Source organism: Pavona decussata, unplaced genomic scaffold (assembly GCF_977016875.1).
Source record: "Pavona decussata unplaced genomic scaffold, jaPavDecu1.1 SCAFFOLD_110, whole genome shotgun sequence".
NCBI lineage: Eukaryota > Metazoa > Cnidaria > Anthozoa > Scleractinia > Agariciidae > Pavona > Pavona decussata.
The window spans coordinates 1,270,844-1,295,104 of NW_028145524.1; the positions used below are offsets into that span (position 1 = coordinate 1,270,844).

General features: G+C 37.6%; 2 protein-coding genes, 1 long non-coding RNA gene and 1 pseudogene across 6 annotated transcripts in view; 1 reads left to right on the forward strand and 3 right to left on the reverse strand.

Annotated features, from left to right (window-relative positions):
- The window catches only part of LOC146470859 (tyrosine-protein kinase receptor Tie-1-like), a 30,429-nt gene extending 26,020 nt beyond the window's left edge, over positions 1-4,409 (reverse strand). Inside the window, exons 1-4 of one of the 2 annotated variants that reach the window (XM_085121575.1) lie at positions 4,297-4,409; positions 3,672-3,768; positions 2,833-2,932; positions 933-2,015 (exon numbers count right to left, since the gene is read on the reverse strand). In XM_085121575.1, coding sequence (XP_084977701.1) covers positions 1,950-2,015; positions 2,833-2,932; positions 3,672-3,703 — 198 coding nt within the window. In that variant the 5' untranslated portion in view covers positions 3,704-3,768; positions 4,297-4,409 and the 3' untranslated portion in view covers positions 933-1,949. Of the gene's footprint in view, positions 1-932; positions 2,016-2,832; positions 2,933-3,671; positions 3,769-4,296 lie in introns of those variants that run through there. The other variant, XM_085121574.1, reaches the window with a different exon arrangement.
- Positions 4,410-4,711: 302 nt separating this feature from the next.
- LOC146470861 (fibroblast growth factor receptor 1-like) overlaps positions 4,712-24,261 on the reverse strand; it is a 62,557-nt gene continuing 43,007 nt past the window's right edge. The window contains exon 15 of the mRNA XM_085121563.1: positions 4,712-4,868. Within this exon, the coding sequence (XP_084977689.1) occupies positions 4,848-4,868 (21 nt within the window). The 3' untranslated portion in view covers positions 4,712-4,847. The remainder of the gene's footprint in view (positions 4,869-24,261) is intronic.
- Positions 5,339-8,556, reverse strand: LOC146470862 (tyrosine kinase receptor Cad96Ca-like; annotated as a pseudogene). Its single transcript, XR_014866957.1, has 6 exons — positions 7,999-8,556; positions 7,633-7,698; positions 6,928-7,252; positions 6,283-6,393; positions 5,773-5,963; positions 5,339-5,473 (listed from the first exon to the last, which is right to left on the reverse strand). The product of XR_014866957.1 is annotated as a tyrosine kinase receptor Cad96Ca-like (transcript).
- The window catches only part of LOC146470863 (uncharacterized), a 50,083-nt gene continuing 49,091 nt past the window's right edge, over positions 23,270-24,261 (forward strand). Inside the window, exons 1-2 of one of the 2 annotated variants that reach the window (XR_014866950.1) lie at positions 23,270-23,329; positions 23,362-24,260. This is a non-coding gene — a long non-coding RNA (uncharacterized LOC146470863). Of the gene's footprint in view, position 24,261 lies in introns of both variants that reach the window. The other variant, XR_014866949.1, reaches the window with a different exon arrangement.

Consider the following 24,261-nt stretch of genomic DNA (forward strand, 5'->3'; position numbering starts at 1 on the left):
TATAATTTACCCTCGATAACTCGAACCATGTCTGTCAAGCCGTGACAGGTCAAAACAAACAGTACTGCAGTCCAAAAAATTAAGTTTATTTTGAAGCGGCCTTTGTATTCTTTTTTTTTTTTTTTTACATTAACAAAACGTGTCAGTCCAGATCAAGTTCTCAGTACCCGCTGCTTTGCTTTGTTTTGTTTCACGTTACGTTACGTTCTGAGTTATAATTTGGGAATATTGTTCCATTTTCACTCGACTTCTCTATAATACGCTCGGTGATTACAAGTGGGTTACTTTGCAAATAATAGACGTTTGAGTTGTCTGGACAAGTAGGTATTTATTAGTAACCCCAAGCTATTTCTAACAATCATGCCCCAAGTGTATTATGGTAGAAGATGAAAGTTGTGTCATTTTTAAGCTTTGTAGTTCGATGTTAGTATCCTTTCAGTAATTATAAAACAGGTTAGTTCACGCTATTTGTCACGATCCCATAACAACTGCAAACTCTCAACTAGATTTTAACTTCCTAGTAGCCAAGTTAAAACTTTGAAAAAACCGCTCTAAAATTCCACATTTTAAAAGAGTGCAAAGACAAAGATTTCTTAACATTTTTTTTTTTTTTGAAGTTTCACAAAAGAAGCTTGCACCACCTTGCTCGTTTTTAAAGTAGGTGAGAAGAAGCTCACCATAGTGGACAACAGAAGTTTTTTTTCTTTGCACCATAGTCTTCTCCAACAAGTCATGATTATACGGTAATTCTTCACGACTCGTTTTGACCTTTTTCTCGGTCGAAAGATTTCGGTTAGCTTGAAACTAATTTTTAAGCTGCAAGGTCGAGTAAAAAAACGGGATTCTGCGTGTTCGCATCAATAGCGTGATCCAGCCTTACAGGATCATCTGCAAATGCATGAAATAATTCCTTAAAATTAGGTATTTATAAATTAGTATATAATATCCTTGAGTAAATTTATTGATCATGTATATTATTACACGTTTTGTAATTCTCTGTGTCAATGATTTTTCTTACAAAGTCAAGAGTAAAGGCAAGAGAGCGCTTACAATTTGTATCGGGCTTTTAAATGTTTAACGTATTTGCTTATTGATTAGTTCAAATCTAATCATTGCTGGTCAGCGGTGTCCGGCGAATATATCTTTAAAAAAAGGTTTATATTTCAGGTGCTGATACCATCTTATTCTCATGGCGTTTTACACAAAAAAGCAAAGACAAAATTGTGGCAACTTTAAAATGCAATGTTCTGACAATAGCTACTAGAAAGCATTGCAAGCATTGGCTAAATGCAGCTGACATTATATTGAATTGTATTGACGTATAATGAGCAAAGATTATTAAAGGGAACCACCACTCCTAGAACAAATTGACCTTAAATCTATGGGAAATAGTACCTAAATTTTCAAAGCTGGGAAAGCATTAATAAGATTATCGCCAATTTTCACCTTTAAAGTTACTGCGCCCCGCCATTTTGGATTTTGTGTTGTCCAACGGTTGCCGCTTTTATCCGTTTTGTATAGAATAATTAAGCATTCGTATGACGTCATGGAATTCAAATGGTGGCGCGCAGAAAATTTAAAAACGAAAACAGACGTCAATAATATCCAATTTTTAGAAGTTCTTAAAATATGCTTTAAAATTAAACAATAACGAATTTTGTAAAGCAGGAGGTACCATTTAAAACCATCTATGCATTCTTTCTTGGCTCTGTGTCTAAACAAATCCGGATTTCTGGCCGGCCCGGATACATCTTCTAAGCAATTGAGGCAAACTTTAGCAGAGTACGCTATCCACTACTTTGGTACATCAGTAGAGATAATGTACAAAAATACAGCGTTGAATATATAAGTTTAAGATATCTGGTACATTGAAATTATGTCGTAAAATTGCATCGTTGCAAAATCGATGCTAATCTCCGCAAATGAGAGTCCCAGATGAGCTCTGTTTTTTAAACAACCATGTCTTCAACGTTTGCGTACAACTTTGTATCATATATTTTCATATTGATATACTTCTGCAAAGAGAAAGAAAAAAGACTTGTTATCTTACAATCGCTCTTACTATTAGACTACAACTGTAAAATTACTGAATGTGTTTGCAATTACACAAAACACACATGATGTGATGCACTAATAATTAAAAGATTTTTACGCGAAGACTTGACAATGAAACCAGGGTCGACTAAGGATCACTGATGGTATTTAAACGAGTTGAACCATCACAGCCATGTTTTTATCAATTGTTTCTTCCAAAAATGTGGCTGTTATTTATTCATTAAGACCGGTTTTTATACATATTTTGAAAACACCTTATCCAGTTTTGTCCCTTATCATCTCAGGTCTTGATTAGTTTAAGTCAATAAGCAAATGGTCGGAAATCAGGACATTATTCCCAAATCCTGTAGCATGTCTCTCACCGACTTACTGGTAAAGAAGACGTTTCTTGTTGAGGTTTATTCCATTAAAAATGTTACTTGCATCTAAAATGAAGGGCTTTTTTTTTAATCGTTTATTAAAAAACCGCAACTTACAGCTATAAGCTGAATTACTTGTGTTACATACAGCATGTTTAAAATTTCAAACTATAAAAATCTTAACTACACTAGTATTAATTTCCTATTTACAATTAATTTTTAATTGCAAAGTGCATTAAGAAAGGTCTCTAAACCTCTTCGTTTTCATATTCGGGATTGAAAACATACGCCTAGTCCTAAAATTATATCTCCCACTGTCATTGTGGTCGGGCAGCAGGCTAGCTAGTTTATGCTGGTCACTCTTTACTATTTGTAAGGGTTAAGTAGACAACTTATTTTCTTTTGCTAAAAGGCTAACCTTGTTTTGCTTATCCATTTTTTTCAGTTTGTTCCTCAAATCCACAAATGTTGGTCTTGCATCGGGTTCTTCCTTCCAGCACATCATCATGATTTTATACCTGTCAGCAAAAAAAAAAAACATATGCCTTAAGTGTTATAATGTTTTTGAAACTGCCCAATGTTTATGAAACATTTGATTAATGATAAAAGTCAGACGAAATAGTTAAAATGGATGCTTGAAATCCTTGCGGGGTAATCAAAACATTTTATTATTGCTGTCGTAAAAGGTGAGATCACAAAAAGGTTTCTTAGATCTCTTGATATTGTTTGGTTTTGGATCCCTCCTCCTCAAATATATATTTTTTTATTTTTAAAGCGGTCGTCTTTTGCAACAGACGAGATTAACATTTACTTATAACCTGCGTAATTCTGGACTGCAAAATGTGGCCTTTGATACAACGTTGTCTGCGTTGTTCATCCAGAAAATGCTTTGAAAATTAAAAAATGCCTCTCCTTGTTTGCTTAAAATGTTATTTTACAGTTATTCCACGAGCGCGCGTTGGGAATGCGATTATAGATAGCGAACGAGGCGTGTAGTGCCGAGTTGCCTATAATCGTCTCATATCCAGAAAGCACGAGAGGAATAATTTTTTTAAAAAACAATCACGAAATATTACTAGATCTTGCTGATTTTGCATTGTAAGAACAACTAAAAGACAACTCAATGGTCGCTATTTCTCAGGCAAGGTGTAATGGCTCTTATACCATGGCGGCTGAGCCAATAAAATCCCTGAAATAATAGTAATTATCTTCAACATATAACGATAACTGTTAACAATTAATTGCGTTTCAAGTTACAATTCATTATCCAAGTGTTCTGGTTTGGGCATCCTGTATCCTTGCTGAAGTAAGCTCGCAATTTTCCTGCCATCCGTCCGTGGATACGGTGAACCACCTGGAAAACGAACATTTTCCGGCAAATCGTTGACCATCATAAATCATTGGTGTAATCAAGTAGTTCATTTGGCAATCATTAGAAAGTAAGGTCGATTTCTGATTCAAAAGTATATTAATTGTATGCTTGGATTCAAGTGGAATTGGACTAGGTCCTGGCAGAGCAAAGGTTAACTTAGCGCTCCTCCCAACCTAACCATTTTTCTCCTTTATCGCTCGTCTCATTTGTGACACCTTTACTCACTACACATTTTCAGAATTTATTACTTTCTGACGTCATCAAAAATCAAGAGACCAAACTCCTATATCAAAGACGGCGGATGCACAGATAGTATGACGTAAGTTTTAAGCCAACAAATTCTAAGCTTTTTTATGGTTGCAATTGTGTAGGAGTTGTAGTTATTTAATCGGTCTCACAGGGCTAAGAGATGAGGACTAGAGCAATAATGCAGTAGAAACATCCAGCTATGAAAGGAATTTGAAGAAAAAAAAGGAAACCGATACAATGTTTCTATATACTTAAAATTACCGATTGTGAATATCTCGTAAAGGAGGACTCCATAGCTCCATCTGTAAAGAAAATGACATATGATATAATGGTCATCTTATCTAATACCATTTCTCTTTGTAATTATGATAATTAAGGACTCTATATGAAAAGATTAGACTGACTGCTTACATCTACCCTCATGAAGAAGATGAGTGAATGACTAATAAAGCACACGGGAGGCCAGGATTAAAAATGACGGCCGCGGTTAGCCCAATAATCAAACATTCATAGCATGGAACGACTAAAATTAATACATTGCTACCCACGCTCTTTAATCTGGTGCTAAACTTTTCTATAACCAGATGCCAAACAGAGCCATCAGAGGAAATTTGTGGCGGTGTGATGTATGGGGCACATAGCGAAAGTAAAAGCCAAAATTCGGCATCGATTTTCACGCATTAGAAATATCATAAATTCGGTTCTACTGGCTAAACATTAGTTACATGGATGTGTTTGTTGGATATATAAAGACGAACTTGCATGTCGCTCTTAGTGGTGTACTTTCCATATAACAGCGCCTGATAAGCAGTCTACTTAACGGGCAAGCGACCCTAGAATTTGATAACAACGAAAATATATCGACCGAGCCTCAAAGTAAAGTTAATTACAGTCAATTGCTAATTGAAGTGATGCTATCCTAAAACTAAGTACCTCATACTCTTTAACTGGTTTATAAAGTCATAATCTAAAATTGCAGTTAGGGTTGTGTTCAGAGGCGTGTCAAAAGTTAACTCGTTAACTTTTTTTTTTTTATACGTTCTTTTATGGTTGGCAATTCTCAAGCCACTTTGTTAACCAATGAGTGGCAAAAAGAGAACCAATCGTGGCTTGATAACACGCGTTTTCCCGCGCTTGGTACATGTTACATGCATTTGCCTCGAGTCCTGATTGGTTCATTGTGATTGGCCAGAATAATTTCTATGGTTTCGTTGTTACGACACTCAAATGAAAACGTTCTTATGTCGTCAGCAAAACTCGTTTGATGATGTAAAGTTGATTCTGAGATAATAATTCTCCTTATCTATTTACGTAGTTTTGTCTTTCTTTCATAGATACTTTCTTGTTGTACATCTCTGGCCATTCCAAAGTCCGTCACTTTACACGTTTCTCGTTCCCCAATAAGCACATTACGAGCAGCAAGGTCTCGGTGAATGATCTATAACAAAGCACGAATGGCTTTTGGATTTCATTGTAATTATTTTCCTAAGCGGAGGAGCATTAAATACTATAATCACTGGTGTTCTGCGTCGTATACGTGTGCGAGAAATAGCATAATTATTATAGCATCAAAAACAGCAAATTTAGGAAAGAGAGGAGGGGAGCACGTGTCGGTGAAACTGTAACGTCACCACGAGGGATGCACTATATCTTTTATCCCATGGGTCTCACCCAATGGTCGTCAGGTAAGCTTTGCAATAAATGCAACGTAAAATGCCTTAAGGTTCTTCCACTTACAGATCTTGATGAGAGGTAACTCATACCATCAGCAACCTGCCAAGCAAACTTAATCAGTTGCTGTGACGTCAGGCTAGTTTGTGGTTTGATATCCGGGTCTTTGTACTAAGTGTCATTCAATCCGCGGCTCTTCCTCAGGTAACCCAGTAGATCCCCATACGGGACATACTCGATCAACACCAACAATGGCTCTGAGGAAAATAAAAGACACATTTTCTTATTGTGAAAATTTTGGTAAAACCTGAAGATTCTCAAAAGGGAAATACGTAATTATTTTCTGGATGATTGTTGCGCATTGAGTTTTTCGTACAGCCCCTGAATGTTCATTCCGCGCAAATTAAGGTGTTTAAACAACGTTTCCTCCGTCACAACAAATAATGAAAGAGGAGAAAAGAAGGCCACTTTTTCTTTGTATACAGGTCACGTTTCACCAATAACAATTGTATAACATCAAAGCCAAAATGATGATAAAACCTAATAATAAACTTAATATTTCAGTTAACACCTTACCAGATTCAGTAATGCAACCCAGTAGCTTGATAACGTGCGGATGAGGTTTAAGAGTCTTCATCACTTCAAGCTCTGATAACAAGTCTTTCTTGTCTGACTCGGGGGCGTCAGCTACGAAATGAGCGAAGAAAGATTTCACTTCCTTTAGCAAAGTAGAAGGGTATTCAAAATTTACAATTTTTATATATCGTTTTTGCTTGTGTGCTACATACATTATAGGCAGAGTGGCTACAGGCTACATTCAATGTACGATACACGTGTTTCATAACCCGGGGATCTGGGATCAGGTTTTACCTGAGTGTGTACTCCTGGCCCACCCTTATTAAAGCCTATCCTAAAGCCAATTATAAACCCCATCTTGGTTAATTTGTTTGCAAATGTAAACTACTGAAACCTCAATACCTCATCCACGAGTTTCATAAGCACCAGTCATCCCAGGAAATATGCTGATGATAATCGGTTAAAAGTGTAACTAGGAAATATGGGCAGAGATTGGGAAAATGTGATGAAAATGATTCAATCATGACATTTTAAATTTTGTTCTTTTTCCTGAAGAAAAATGAAAGAAAAACAAAGTACTGAAAACATGGAAAGAAAGGTATTTTGCAAATTTCGCAATACAATAAATGAAGAGCTAGCTTGTACCTTTCAACATTTTCACGGCCACCGGTGTTTCTTGCGGAATTCCTCGGAGACCAACGGCTGTTCCCTTGGCAACCTGACCAAAAGCACCTTTACCAACTATTTTTTGAATTTTTACGTCATGTCTAGAAATCTCCCAAGAAAGTGTCGATGGATGTAAAGGTGCGTATTGGCTAATTTGTCGAGTATTTGTCTTAGAGGCTCCTGGAATGTCATGTGATCGACGCGCGTCGTCTAGGTCCATGTATTGCCCTCGAGAAGAACCTTGAGAATCTTGCTTCCTTGTTTCTTTTAGATTTGGTTCGAGTGTTTTCATCTGAAGCGTAATCTAAAGAGCGAAAGCAAAAGAGGAAAGCTTTGAGGTTACTACGGAAAAAAAATACTAAGGAAAAATAAGCTAGCCCAGTTTTTTATAGGTGGACAGACAGGAGGAGGAGGAAGCTGGTTTTGTTCCCTTTCTCAAAAAGCTACACAACTTTAAGTTGAAACTGTTAATGTGATCGATCGAAAGAGAGAAACTTTCACTTTGGGTTTGTAGTCCTGTAAATAAAAGTTAAGTGCAATGCATTGATTCTTACTTGTGAGACAATTTAGAAAATTATAATATTTGCCAACACAGGTTAAGAATTAGTTAATTTGGGTTTAGGTATTTATTAAACAGTTTGGAAAGTTGAGGTTTCATCTATGGACGTGCGAAACTTTTCTTACCACCAGAAACTGTTTATAACTTAAGAAATATGTGTTTTATCAGCCAGTGATCGTGATACAGGCTTTCTCGAAAAAAAAAAAAAAACAAGTTTTCGCAACAGGTCTTGAATCTAAGCTCTTCCGTCTTCTAGTCTGGATACATTATTACTGCGCAAGAGGAGACTCCTGGGATCTAAGTCATTTTACTAGGTTCATCTCATAAACATTTTGCATACTGCTAACCACAAGAGGCACAATCGCAATAGAAGAAATTTTCATTGTATATTCGTAGGCATGGTGATTGAATTATAAAGATACATCTCATCAGTAAGTGACGCAGACATACTCTGAAAAATGGATATATCAAAAAGATACTATATTACATACCTCTTCATCAGACGACTCTGGATATGCCCTAAAATTAATAGAAACGATAGAAAATTAAAATTGTACTGTACATCTTGAACAGTTTGTAAAAGATCATGTAGGACTCGGAACATAGTATCACTAAGAAAAATACAATGCAACGAAATTCAGAAAAGAAAGAGCGGGCAATTTAAAGTCTCCTCCTTCAAATGAGACTTGTAGGTTAAAGAGTAAGTTCAAAGATGTGTCCTTTGAGTTCCACAAATGACGCGCAAATTACGTCACGATATCCCAAAAATTCAGAAAACCACCCAAACTGACCAAAATGTAATAAAACTGAAAAAGAAGTCATAGGAATGATATAAGATCATAAAATTAACTGTAAGAAAGTTAATATTTTCAAACTTTTTCTAAAAAAACCTGCCTGTAAAAAGTAGGTTGCCATGGTTACATTAAATTCAGTAGACCCTTTCCTACTATATTGAATTATTGGCAGCTAAATTTCGGAAAAAGTCAGGAGGTTTTGTGTTGTTTGCAAAAATATTCCAAAGCTTATAAACGTTTGAAGTCGGCGCGGGAGGAATCCGCCCGTCCCTTGGTCGAGATAGGCTTAACTAATCTTTCTCGGCTCTTATGTCTTTTGATTCAATATTTGACATGCTGGTTTATAATTAGGCTGTTTTCAGAAATCTGAGGATCCAAGATGGCGGTTCCAAGATTACGACGGTCTAGAATAATCGGCAAGTTTCACTTCATATAACCAACAGAAAGGGTACATCAACAACTTACCTTTCCTTTATTCTTGCCACTAGAAAACAGTTTATGTGAAAGACATGTAAATAATTGGAATTCAAGTTTTTCTCTATTAATGAACACCAACTGAATGTCATTTTCACATTCTCATTCAGTGTTACTTTGTCATTTGGATTAATCGTAGGACTCTGATTTATAATAGCGATCTCGCTTTTTTAAATTTATCAGTGGTTTAATGTTTGAGAAAGCAATGTCCTTGTATTGGTAACAAATTCAAAGAGGTTCAGTTATAATGAATTTCATATTTAACAAATAAAGAAGCCTCGATTGTGCTCTGTTCTGTTCTAAAGCACGCAGGAAGCGGCTAGAGCACGAAAGAAGTGTAGGGGGAAACACGAGACGTAGTCGAGTGTTTCTCCATACTTCTTGAGTGCTCTAGCCACTTCCTAAGTGCTTTAAAACAGAACAGAGCACAGCCGAGGCTTCTTTATTTGTTTTACGATAAAGAATTATTTTATTTCCCCCCGCATTCACCCTCATTTTCAAAACCAACTTCATTTTCCAACGAACAGATCTGGCGTCAGCGTGCATCTGTACTCTGATAAAGCACGCTAAAATAAGCCAATCACAATCCTTGTTAGAATGTTTCAAATGATTTCATTGGTTGAACAACACGAAAGACATGTCAAAACAAGGCATCAAAACAAGGCACCAAAGTTTACAAATTTTGCTCAGTTCGAATGTAACGCCGGTAGCGTCAGCGCTTCTTCAGTTTTCCCTTTCAAAAATCAGGATGGAAAAGTAAAATGTTCATTGAAATCAGGTGGAATTGTGGCTCGTGAAAATCTGGACGTTATCAACATGGCAATTCGAAAGCAAACTGCTTTAAAGCTTGCGGCCGATAATAAACCAACTGCTGCGCTGTGTTTTGTAAATGAACAACAGTCGAATTCACGGGAGCAAGAGGAGTGCTCGAACTGTTGACACCGTTAGGAAAAGGGCTGCTGTGACTGCTGTGGCTTCCCACTCAACGCTCCAGAGAGGATATCTGAACAAGCTGTAAGTTGTTCACTCGAAGGGCGAGCGTTGTAATTTCTGAGGCTTGCTACACTGCGGTGAGCAGAGGTGGCCATGATGCGACGTGATAGAACTTGAACCAAAAATATAAGGATCTTGTAAGCTTATATATTTGCATGTGTATTCGTTAGCTACTTAAATTTTCAGTTCTCTCGATTTTTTGTTTGATCTTTTTGTACGAGAATATAGCTAACGAGCGTTTACGGCACCTTTTAACACTTGTTTAAGCTTGTGACATTTTTACATCTTTCGTTCTAAAACTTGAGTTGTCCATTTTATGCTATCTTTGGTGTTTATCGTCTCTGCCTTCGATGTAATTTCGACCATTTTGTCGGCTGACATGTTTGCAAATCTCGGTTTGTTTATATTTCTACTTGGCTTTGTGTTTTAGTCGCTAACTTCTTCGGAAACTTCACTTTCAATCACCGTGTTCTTTGTACTGTTTTTTTTTTACCTTGTATGCGCACAGGATGGTCCATGTCCAGCTCGTTTACGTTTTCTAGGTTATAAAAGACGTCTGGATCGAAAAATTATAATAATAATAAATAAATAAAACCGAGAGAGAAGTCCAGGAATTTCACAAACAGGGTGATGGCGTGACAACGTTGCTCCGTGCATCTGTACTCTGATAAAGCACGCTGTTTCAACCAATCAGCGCGCGCGTTATATCGAAATTTTATTATAAAATGAAATATTACCTCTTCTGTGTAGCCAAACGACGTAGATGAGAAGGACTATGATGACTGCAACAAGTATGACGACCACAGCTATGAATATGGTGTAGTTACAGGAACATCCATTGCATACCTGGACTGTAATGGAGAAAATAATGCCGCACTGAAGAGTAACAAGCTAATATGTTCACAGGCTCACTTATAGTATTTACTTGATTTATATTTTGTGTACAGAATAACTGGCACTCTTGTGCCTAAAGTGGAAAAAAGTTATTACTTTCACACTTTTCCTGATATTAGACTTGAACCTCAGAGCACTCGATCATTCCCTTCAACACTGTTTGCCTCTTTTATGTCTCAGTTTTTTAAGGGACACAGCATCTGTGCGTTTAACAGTTAAAATACGTAACCATTGAAGGAATTTCGTTAAGAATTGCATTGGGAATACAACAAATTTTTAAGGTCAATTGAGGAATGAAAAATCTCTGAATTAATACATCGTCAAGAAAGGAAAATCGGTCACTAATATACCTCTTATTACCTGGTGTCGATCTTGTTGTTGTGGGAGTTTTTTTGAAGCCACATTTCTCTGTTGCTACTATAGATGAACCATTGACTTTGAAGGCGCCAAGATTTCCGCTTTCTGCAGCTGTTTTCAACGTTGACATTACGTGTTCTTCAGTGACGGGTTGTTTGAACCTCAGAACGAACGAAACGATTACGCTGCCCGGCCTAGAATTTGAACAGAGAATTTATTTGGTATTCTATTTAATCTAATGAAGTACAGTGGAAAACTGATCAACGGAATTTTTCTTAGAATGTTTTACTTACCTAAATCCTACAACATCTGCGTTTTCAAATCTGCTGTCACTCTGAAATGCTGCTTTCACCTGAAAAATACCGGGCACCGAAAAACTGTATAAGGAGTATCAGTATTATCTGAACGAAGATAGAGGTAACTACTTGGAATTGAAGTAAGTGAGCAGTCCTTAAGAAATGTGATGAAGGTTAAGGTCAAAAGATTTTGAATCTGCGACTTGACTTAATCACGTCAGCGAGAGAAACAGGAAGTAGTACGTCTGTTTAGGATAGTTAACATACATATTTTCTTTTATTAAAAAAAAAAAAAAAAAAGCCGGTCAAGACAGCTGAACGACGTAGTATTCACTAAACAGTCATTTTGCCCGGTTCCCAGCAAAGAATTGCGTGGCCGGAAACAGTGTTGACGCAATGCCGGTAGTTTCTGCTCATTAATCTGAATGTCCAACTGATTTCAACCGAGTTCGAGAAAACGGCGCGCGTACCTGTATCTTATTTTAGATAAGAAAACTCGTATAATACATCTTTACATAGTTCTTTACATTAGAAACAAATGATTCTAGTTAAGACAATGTGATTGTTAGCTACCTTTATGAAACACCTACCGCTTCTTTTACCCTTAACACCAATGACTTAGATCGTTCACTTCCAAGCCTCTCAAGATCTTGATGATATTCTTCGTTACTTATTGTCATGGTGATATTTATCAACGTGCTTCTTTTTTCTTAAGAGTTAAAGAAACAATCATGCATCAATAAAACAATTCCGTGAAAATGTCAAATTTAAGATGCTGAGGGCATGATGCAGTGATCCAGGGCGTAAACAATCATAATAGACTTCAAGGGTTGTATTTTGCCCATAATATTTGATTCACTACCACTTATGAAAATGTGAGCCGATGTTATCGCGCGAAATTCAAATAGAGGTTACATTACTATTATACTAAACGTTGGGGATTACATAAGATAATTATTCTTACCAGTTACTTCAAGGTAAACACTCCCTCTGTCTTTTCCTAAGCTGTTTGCTGAACTGCACGTGTACCACCCACTGTTATAAAACTGAGCTGAACAAAAAACTAAGGTCCTTCCATAGCCAACGACCTCATCTGTTTTGTCTCGTGTCCACGTTATCACAGGAGTAGGATTTCCTTCTGACTGGCAAATAAGCACAGCATATCCCCCGACTTGGACAGTGCTATTTTGATGTTTTATAATTTTAACAGGATCTAAATGAAAAATAAGAAAACGTTCCCGAAAATTGTTGTGACAATTCAACGTTAATTTATTTTAAGAGCGGAGGTTTCTTTTAAATTTGGTACCTTTTATGTTGGTGCTTCTTAACCACTAGACTTCATACACATACAGTAATGAAACAAATAAGCAAATACATTTGTAAACTCAATTTCTCCACTTGGATTTCTGTTACACCTTTATGTTATTCCAACAATTTCTTTTCCTATTACGATTCGATGAGTCTTGATCAGTGAATTAACAATCAGCTTCAAAGGATTTTAAGTCCTCGAGTTATGCTTTCGAACATTTTCCTGTAAACTATAAGTCTGCAAGGAAACCTATAAATTTTTAAAGCTCATGCTTTAAAAATAGGGTGTAGACATTATACTGTGCATTTTTCTTACATGGAATATTTATGATCACCACAAAGCTATCAGCATTTCCTGCTCCATTATATGCCGTACAGCGGTACGTTCCTTGATTGGTTCGCTTGATGCTTGTCATATTCCAAGCTGACCCTCCGTGCAGTACCTCGCTTTCGCTTCCATTTCTAAACACCATTGTCCAGCTGATATTTGGCACTGGTTTACCAGACGCTTCACAGAACAACTGTAGGTCTGAGCCTTCACGCACTGTCTGGTTCTGGCTAACTTTAATGATCTTAGGTGGAACTGAAAAGAATAATTCCGATAAGACAACAAGAAAGAATTTTAAAGCCAGAGGATAAGCAGTATTCCCTTCATGACCATGTATAATAAAAGTAGAGCCTCCCTTAAGCGACCACCCAAAATGTAAAGCCTTATTGCTCGCTTACGGAAGGTGGTCGCTAAAGAGAGTTCAGGTCACAGAGAGTCTAATTTTCAGTCATTCGCCTGTGATAATTTCGGGGTATATGCATATATAACCAGGGAATAACCCAAACGTCAGCCCACTATCGTTTTAGAAAACATAAAAACATATGTATATATTAATATTTCAATTGAACACATTTTGTTACACCGCTGAAACAAACCATTTCCAGCATGATTGCTGAACTCAGAACAGTTTGCCTTATCATTTACTTACTGCGGCTAATGAGATAGATTTTATGATGTAAGGGAACCTATTTAATACGGAAACTAACTTGGCACAGCCGATCAGTGTTCTCTATATTTTTGTGGTGTGTTTCAAAAGCTCGTGAATGCCCACATAGTTAACGGCTGGTTCAGTTACGCCTACAAATCCCCATACCAAAGTAAGACAGTTCAATACTCTGAAAATGGAGAAAAAAGCCGTTTCTGACAGCTGCAGTTAGGCTTAAGCGTTCAAATGTATTATTTTATTAATTATTAGAATATTAGCGTAGTGAGATCGGGCCAGGAGGTAGCTTACGAGAGGTTGAAAAATAACAGAAAAATTAAAACCGTCAGTCCATTCAGAAACGTGGTTGCGATGGCTTACGAGTGGCGGTCGTTTACAAAAGGTTCCAACTATAATGATTTGACGAAGAAGATTTTGGTGCTTTGGAAACGTGGTAGCTTACGATAGGTTGTCTCACAGGGATGTTTGACTGTATACATATGACGATTAAAAATGTAAAAGGAGGTTTGAAGCTTAGTTGGAATTTCCAAAGGAGTGGGAGGGTGGGAGGGGGAGGGGGGAGGTGGGTAGAGGATAGAAGAAATACCTCCCATAAGAGTATACATATTTTCTGGAACTACGCAATGTAGCGCAAAGTTACTTGCCTACCAGGAAACGTAATGACAGTGCCTCAGTATAAGCCTTAACGAACTAAAGTGTTACTGAAGTACTTTTAAGTTAACGCTTTAAGTACTTTAAAAAAATTTACACAATACTATGCCTGCACTCCATTATAAAGATACCGCCCGTAAAAATTGCATGGGTCAGAGTACTTACGTATATCGATACACATTTGGTGCACAGAATTACGACAAACAATTAATTTTTGATTTTACAATAATAACTGGCAAAATTTCCACGAACTTATTGGCTCGTAGTTATTTTCTATAAAGTATAGACAAAAAAATGACGTCAGAGGAAACTTGCGCACTTTCTCAACGGAAAATAAAGCCAATTTTGCTTGTACTCTTTCCATATTATTGTAAAAAACAAATCGACAGCAGTTTTCTATGGTTTATACTGTTTATGGACCATAGAATGATGCCATAAAATGTTTGAAACTTGGCAGTAAAACCGCTCGGCTGCGGCTCGTAGTTTCCTTTGAATTTTGAACATTTTATGACGTCATTTTGTAGTCTATTTGTTTAACACAATAAAATCAAAAATTAAGGTTTTTCTGTGTCAATTTTTGAGTAGGACTCTTCTTTATACATATCAAGTAACAGAAAGAGTTAGATAAGCCTATGAAACTCTACAAACAACCCTTCTATGATTAATAACTGACAATCTTACCAACTACTTCCACCTGAATCTTGCCTTTCCATATTTTTGTGCCCCCTCCTAGTGTTATTACATCACAAGCAAATTCTCCCGCATCAGCGTTAGTTATGTTGAAGATAATCAGAGTAACTTTTTCATTATTAAGCCAGTTTACATTGAACCGATCCTTATAAGCTGACAGTACTTCAACTCGGTTAAAAAATGGTGCAATGATAACAACCAGAACAGTATTTAATTTCAATCTCACTTCCTGAATAGGCATCAAATCTGCCTCAAGGCTAAATTTCCAGTGCAGTTTTACATTGGCAGATCCTTCAATAAGCTGAGTGTTGTTTGTGCGGATCAAGCTGGTGTCAGCTGTGGTCTCAACCGGAGGAGGTTCATACCATGTGATAGTGCCTGCGCCATCTGAAATCAAAAACCTTAAGTATATTATTATATAACAAACATAAATCAGCTTACTTTAGAGAAAAAATAATGACAACTGAAAGAATTGTAACAAATATCATGCTCTCTTAGAAAGGAAAATAACATAATACAATGCATTTGGGAAAGATTTTTAAAACCCTTTCCAACTTGAGACTTATTATAGTGGGTCCACTAATTATAACTTGGTTAATATTGAGTCAATTGCAATGAAAATTTGTAAGTAAACTGGTCTTGGCAAGATCTAAGCATCTAAATAAAAAAAGCCGTACCCCACTGATATCTCTGCTGTGGTTTGTTTAAGTGCGTTATCATCCCTACATGTTAGGACTTTTAATAGCGGTTACCAATAACACGCGCCCTACCCGGAGGGGAGGAGGTAATACGAGTCCCCTAAAAACGGCTGCGTGGGAGGCTACCTTCAAAAGGGTGAGACGAAGTTCTTCCTTAGCGGTCGTCTATGAAAGAAATGCCTTTGCAATCATTTTGGATTCTAACAAGAATTCAATGCAACAACACCAAGAAGTTGATAATTGATGGTTTAGCTCCTTCTGTGCCCCTGTAACTGAATGATTTACCTATTACTGATTCTCTATGTGACAATTGATGCCCAAGCGAGCTAAGACATTAGCTGGCGTCATTTTTAGGGGCATCTGACAAAATCTCTGGGATCAACTGCGTAGACGCATCTCCTTTTTCTCGTCTGCACGCATGCTATATTTTTTTAAGTTAGTGCACGATTGCCACTGGCTTCGTTTTGATTGTTTGAAAAAGTGGCGTGTTTTCTAGACTATATCAAGCCAGTCCAGTGAGTCGTAGTAAAGCGAATCTGTACTCTCGAAAAACGCGTTACAATCGCAATTACAATATGCTGTATAAATTTTACCAGCTTTCGGGAAAATCAGTCTGTACCTAAAAAATTATGTTGTCGATAAGCCGGTTATTGATTTTCCCGGACGCCCGTTGTACGTTTCAACTGGCGCGTAATTTCTGGTTCCTTTGATTCGCATGCGCATTCTTACTGCGCATAATTTCCTACGTCAATAGTAACACAAGAAGGACATACACATTCTGTGACTATGGCAGCACAGCCACGGACTGATCCTCAACATTAAGAAGACTCGGTTTAACATATAATGAGTGAGATTCGTTGGCAAAGTCGTCTGCGTTACATCCACCAACAGAGGTGCGATCGTTCTTGTTCCTCACATGCAGGAGGCTTGGTGTATGCCGCTAGAAGTGCGGTACCGGAAAGCAGCGCAAAAGGAAGGAAAGCAGCACCATCACTAGGACGGGACGACTGCGCATTTTTTAAGAAGGTTCCTGTCTGACACTAGAACGACTGAACTATACGTCTCGTTCAATTGAAATTGAAAACAATACAACATTTCATTTTGAAAACATACAGCACTGTAGAGAGTAAGTAGGTAGATAGGTAAATAAGTACGCGCGAACAAGTCCACATGGCAGTTAAAATCTACTTAATTTGGACACAATTTAAAAATTATAAGAATACATCAAGAGAGGGTGGTTTTAATTCGATTGATATGGGAAATCATTTAAAAAATTGTCAGCACATAACATTGACACGGTAACATAATACTAAACACTGTTTTAGCGAGATCCTTTTCTGAACAGTCAGCTGATTAACTTGGAAGGTCAGTTATCTGTGATACAAAACTTAATGCAACGACTAATAACTTAGGTATCTTCTTTATGTCAACGGTTTGCTTGTAAATCTTCAGCGAGAACGAACGAAATGGAGTGGAAATCCTGAACATGCAAAAGGCAAACTAAGCTGAAGCTTACTAAAACCAAGCAAATCAAACGTGCGCTGCTGTTTAATCCGTGTCTTTTATAAAAGATCGCAATAATGCCTGGTCTGGAGAGACATTATTGGTTAAAAATGAAGAAGTTCTATCTCATTAGTTCCTTCGTGTTTCATTGCTTCGTTATAGACTGAGTGGGTAGAAAGTTAACGGAATTACCGCTTTAGCCTTTAGCCTGAGACTCGTCGCATGCACTTCAGTCTCGTGCGAGAAGCGTCCTGACGGTGTTTTCCGAATATTTATCCGATTCATACTAACCTGAACACGCCAAATTCAATATGAAAAATGCAAGAAGGACACCACCAACCATATTCTTGTAGATATCATTCGGTTCATGAACTGTAGCCGCACTATTAAAAATTGAATCAGCTAAGCAATTTCCGCGTCTTGCAAACGGAAACACATTTATCTAAACTTTGACCTAAGTTGCGGAGTAAAGTGTCACACTGTCATTTGAGCATCACGAAAGCTGTCACACAAAAACGAAAATAATAAGGACTTGCATGCGGAAAAATGTTTCCAATTTGAAGGTAAAAATTCAAATGATTTTCGAGTAAAAATTGTTCGCCTGAACTCCTTTGGAGGATTATGCCATAATCTTCCTACTCGACTTTTGTTCAGACTTTCATCTAAATTCATTGTTTGGAAGGTTTTTTTTTTTACTACCTAGTCTCACTTTTTAATATATTTATTGTTTTAGTAATTTTATTGATAGCTTCAGAGAAACCGGAAGTCGAAGATGATGTATCCAATATGGGATTTAAGGGTTAGTGTTCCTCGTTCCCAAGGTTCTCTCTTCTTCCTCCCTCGAAATAGGATCGAGGGAGAAAGAGAGGGGACCCAGGGGACGGGTTCTGTAAACATATGACATATGACCGCCACTGCATGGCCTATCTCGTTGAAGACGCAATGCAATATGCTATTTGTTTCTGATAAATTTTAACAAAAGAAAAACCCAAGAGGGGCTCCAGTCATTCTCCCCACCCCGGTTGGGATGTGAGTTTGTTTTATGAAGGTGGAGTCTCAGACTGGCAATGTTTCGGAATTGTGCAACTCGTAATTTTCAGTACTTAAATTTGATATGCAAGTTTGTTCTTTTTTAAACTTTATTCACGATTACCTAGATCTGAGTACTGTTAGGCACTGCTGCCGGGAATATTCCATATACTTTCATACAGGATCAAGCCCCGCGGGAATTTCAATCCTTTACTGACTTTGTACATACCAATTTGTAAGGAAATGGTTCCCCTTTCACATACAGTAGATAAAAGAGTGTGACTTCTTTTACCACAGAGATAGCCAAAACTCCCGTTTGCGTTGAAACTTCTGTCAGAAATGTTTGCCCAGTTGTTGCTACCTCATTAGGTTCATATTAAAATACGAAATTCTTAAATTTTCGAAGTATTTCGAGTGAGGAAAAGGCGTGCCTTTTTCCTTTTCTTTCAGTTTTGTACCGTCGACAGCCTCAACTGATTCAGGATGTGACAGTTTCCTCCGCCCTGTCCAAAATAACATCAGCAAACGAATATAACAACAACGAGATCGATAGTGATACAATTTCGCCCAGCAGTAACTAGAAAAGCCGATTTAATATACTGGAGTCGGAGCATTACCCAATTCGTCTTTAGCATAGAGTAGCTTTTTCACCAACTAGAACTAAAATATGACTCGTGTTTTCACAGTTCTCGGTTTTCTGACGAGTCTTTTGTTTCCAGATAATATTATGTCTGGTAACTGCGTCTTCGTGGCCTCGGAACATTCCTTTCATTTCAGTTTCCTATTGTTCTATATTTTTTTAGTTCTACTCGACCTAAATTTTAAAACATAAAATATGATCACAATTTGCGTACGGAACTCCGTGTTTCCAGAAAACGTAAAGAGCTATTAATTTTGACAGGCCCTACGCGACGCTATTTCAATATTGTATTCATCTGCGGTTACATGTATAGCCGTTCATTCAACGAAGAAAGGCATGCATCACGTAACTTAGATTAAGCAAAGTGAAAAATTATCGATTGTCGATCTGAGTTGTTAAATAGATAAAAAAAATTGTAGACTTTAATTTAGACAAGCTATAAGTACAGTAAAGTAGTTCGAATTTTTTTAACTTTAATATTCAAGTCACGTGGATCTTCAGCAGGGCTGAATCTTGCTGAACGGAACTCTGTACTATCGATGACTCCCCGCTTTGTGCTTCCGAACTTCCTGACAGCTGGCCTAACTTATTATCTCTTTCTTTGCACTGTACACGCCATTTTTATTCCTTCGACATCAAAATAATTATCATTTCACACGGTACGAGATTTTTTAAGAGATATTTCGCTAACAAGAACATGGTTTTCCACCGCAATTACTGATCCGGAAATCTGAAGTGATGTTTAAAGGCCTTCCGGGCAGATATTGACCAAATGTTATCGAATGCTACTTCCATTTTGGTTTGGCATCTGTCCTTATTTACCAACTAGTTGGATAACAGTACCTTTTTTGAAGCACTCTGATATTAATATCAATTGTTTTTCTTTTTTCCTATCTTTTAAAATGCTGTATAATTTATTTGGTCCCTCTTCATCGACCGCGTGGCGGGTGTTGTTTGTTATAATTATAGCATCATGGGATGCTCCAATGACTTCCTTGTTGGTTCACATATCTGTTTAGAAATTTTCGGTCGTGTGCATTTCAACCTAGTTGTGAACTCGTATTTGTGAGAGATGTGACTTAAATGAGACAGCCATGCCACTGATTGTCCACTTAACTTCTTTACTCCTTCAAATCCTCCTGTTTTGGCCCGAAACAGGTATTAAGCTTGTAGTTTAAAATTAGATAACTGTGCTGCCGTCGACCGTTTCAGGTAGACTTTGGTATTTCATGCTCATGAATTTGGGGAAAACTTCGCTTAGAATGAACCCTGTTCTCATTTAGGACCTAAAAATACAACTGGTCACTTCTTTGAGGCATTTTCTAAAGGATTCCGTTTATTTTAAAGGTAGTACTGAAGGAATACTTATCGCTGAGCTTATATTATTTAAGCTTAATTTTGTAATGTAGCTTCAGTTCATGTCTAAGCTTAAGTCCTTAAATGTTGGGATTAAGCATTGACTCTGAAACACTAACTAATGAAAGTTTTTAGTAAGTTATTTCACGGCAGTCGATTGCCAAGCAGAGATATTTCCCCTTCTTTATAGAAGACTCTTCTGTAAAGATGAATGCAGTCGACATGTATGCGGTATTCGACGAATGTAGTTCGTCCGCAGCCAGTGCAAATGAGTGCTACCTGGTTACAGTCCCTGTGGCGACTTTGCTTAGAAGTGTAAATTCAAAGTCAGTCCCTTACGTCGAAAGCGTTATTGTCTATTTTCTAAGTTCTGGTTCTATGACAGTGAGCAACCAATGCAATAAGATCAAACCTATTCCCAGAAAACTCCAGAACTATTTAAGACGCATTTTCACACCAATTTTTTTTTTTGTACATGTATGTACTGCATGATCTCGGCATAACCAATCCAATCGTTGGGTAATCCAACTTAATCATACATTTGGGTTTGTTCAGTGTGGAGTTCAAACACAATTGAATAAAAAATTGCATGAGAGTTTCAGGTTCTCCCCAGAACAACCATTTTTACAGGCAAACTGTAATGTACCAATTAGGGTTTGATCAAGTTCCACCAGCTATGCGGATCGGCCGTAGGTGGATGACTGATGCATCTCTTTTATCCTAGAAAGCTTGGCGACAGGGTGGTGAGCCTCCATGCGAATGCTATCTAGCACAATACCCATGAACGCAAGGGACGTACGGGCTCAAGGTCTTAGAGGCAACTACTGGGGCCTTAACCAACATGAACGTCCGCAGTAACTGAAGTACAAAAACTACAGTTTTGACACCAGCAAAGACTGCTTCAAGTGCATTGTAACTTGACAAATAACCAGCCTCACTATTTTACATGTAATTAAAACGTTGGCTTTTTTGACACTATTCACACTTTTCTTGTCACACTTGATAGATTTTTACTACAAATTAATCTTACTAATGTAAGTTAAACTTATTCCAGCACTACGTTAAGGTAGTATAAATGTAATTAATATATTATGTATCATGTACTGTACATGACTTGACTTGAACTTGTCTAATTCTGTTTTGAGGGGTCCTTGAGTTGTACATATAAATTAATTATACATTTTTTAAATCAGTTCATAACGATCATTCTGTTATAGATGCTTCCATCACATGGGCTGTTCTATCTCCACAACATAGCCCTGCTGATGCAAGTGGTATAAGAAGAAAAATACAACGAGTACCAGATGAACCCGTTGAAGTGCAATTAAGATGGCAGTACACTCTTTCGGATGAAACACTTGATCGAGTGCGGCGGGGGAAAAGGCTGTATGATTCGAAATAAACCAGAAATGGATTGAAAATGCTTTATTAAACTACTCCAAGGTGACGGATGCCTACCCATTGTCGTTTACCCAATCAGTGTAAAGGATCTGAATTTAAAACATGTTATGCAAACTGAATGATTTCCAGCACTGGCTCCATGGCAGTCAGATCTAATTCAGCTGAAAAGTGTAGTAGACTAGTCGATATTTGGATAAAGTCATTCTCAGATAAATCTAGCAGCATTTCTTAGTAAAAGTTGGTAACAGGAGTTTTTTAAAGTGATTTGACGTGCTGAAAACGAAAATGCTTGTTACCAAAGTTCTTTTTGCGATCTTCAGTCTGAAAATGACGTCAAAAAAATGTCATCGAAAATGACGTCATCGCAATAATAAAATATGTAGAAAAAGGGGAACTACTGAGAAAATTTTAAAAAATTTGGACCTTGTAATGCCAATTCACTCGTAATTTATTTCTGGCTTCGTAAATTGTGGAAATAAGCACGTTGCCGTCTTCTGCGGCACCATATGACGTCATGTAATGTCACAATATTCTTTCACAAGGAGAAACATGTTAATTTAAACTGGACGAATTATAACAGGAAACTATTTACTGTTATCCTGGGTTCAAAGCAGCGCTTTTTTTATAAATTTGATTGCTTCCCTTTTTAGTATGACAACAGATCACGTGTTTCCGATCACGCCTCCTAATTTCGCTCCAAGTCCTTGAGTCCAGTGACTAAGCACACACAACGAATCTACTCCTGGAAGGAAAGATCGTGACAAGAAGGATGAAAGTTCATCGCTCACCATCCTCAAGCAGTACAAAATAGTTTCGCCACCAGAACATCCAACCTGTCTTTGTAACATTTCCACTAAAGAACTTGTCACTGACAAATGTCAAGTCTGCTGAGCTTGGTCAGCAACAGATGAACGAATTCGTGGAGCACGGGTTGGCGGCTTTTTCTTAACAGCGGCAAGATGAATCACCAGAAGTGAAATGCACAAGAATAACGCTCCAACTCCCCTGTTTCGATAACTTACATCAAGCAAGTTGTAAAGAGCAGCAAAGAGAAGGACAAGTCCAGAACTTTAAGAGCCGAGATAAGTGTTGTTCAACGCCTAATCGTTGCCTATGAAGCTGGGCTAAGAAGAGAAGAATGGCAGGCTCATAACTGGGCAGAAATCTGACATAATTACAAGTAGAATAAATTGCCAAAGTAAAACTAGGAAGAGCTTCAAAGTGGCTCATTTCTGTTAATAGATGGTATTACATCAGTTGCTGCAATGGGGAGCCGTCTTGTGCTCAAACGTTTGGGGACTTTGCAGATGGCTTTCTTTCTTTTCTGAGGCTAGATCCCGCTGTCAGCGAATATACGTCATATTTGATCGGTATCGAGAAGATTTCAAGTCTGGAACGAGACGAAAAAGACGCACAAAATCCACTCACCCTACCCGACGTGTTATTGACCATGGAAGTTGCCCTCTCCCTTACAGCTGGTCAAGCTTCTTTCCGTTGCCAGATAACAAGTCAGGCCATCATCATCATTATCATCATCATCATCTTTATTTATTTATATATTTAAACACTGAATCACTTTCATAAAAAATGCTTTTCCAGAGTAAAAGATCAACACATCACTGTATTTATTTATTTATTTATTTATTTATTTATTTATTTAATGTTCGCTAAGAAGAAAGAATACTAACAATGCCATATTTTTACCAGGTACACAAAGTTACATAAAAAAAACAAAGAAATATAAAAGTGTAAATTTGAAAACGCACCCCCAGACAAAGTTGTTGTATCTGCTGGAGGATTCGTAGATAAAAGGGAAGTGCAGTCATCCGAAAGGGCTATCAGCCTGTCTGCTCTAAAGGCAACCAAAGACGAAGCAGATGCACGTCTGATACTTCATTGCCTCAACAACAGCCATGACGACATAGTTGTATCGGTAAGAGATACGGATGTTCTGTTGCTTCTTGTCGCACATGTCCCCAACATGCCTTCTTCTGGCCTGTCTGGAACAGCCACAAATTGAGCGAAAGTATTTCATCAACAGGCCTATCTACGAAAATCTTCCTGCTAGTTTTGTATCCGCTCTTCTGCCTTCTGCCCGACACAACATCCTTCAAATGCAACTATTAAAAAAAAATCAGCATGGAAAGTATTTCTGCAGCACCGCAAACTTCTCTCCTTGATAGGAGAAGGAGAGCTTACAGAAGGAAAGATGAAAGAAGTGGAGAAATTTGTATTTAAAATGGATTACATAGGATCGGTCGACGAGTCTCGAGTTATTTTGTTTTCGAAGAAAGGAAAACCAGGGGCACTGCCATTGACAAGCGATGCCTTGCCACTACACGTGAAGCGTGTTCCCTATCAGGCAATTGTCTGGAAACAAGCTCACTGTTTAGAGCCCGCTGAGACATTAAAAATGGAAGAAAATTGCTGACCACATACTTCAACCGCTCCTGATCACACAAGATCCGATTCCGAAAGTACGGCCAACTGTTCTTTATGTGTCTTCGGCAAGCCATACAAGAAGAGCGTCGGCAGTGGATTTCTGTAGAATCTTTCGAACGAGAGTTTCCAACTCCTTTTCTTTCTGGAGGAGAGGGTGGTAATACGTTGGAGGTCGTCCTCTGGTTTTCGGTCTCAATCGATTTGTAAATAATACGTTTCTTATATAACTAACAACG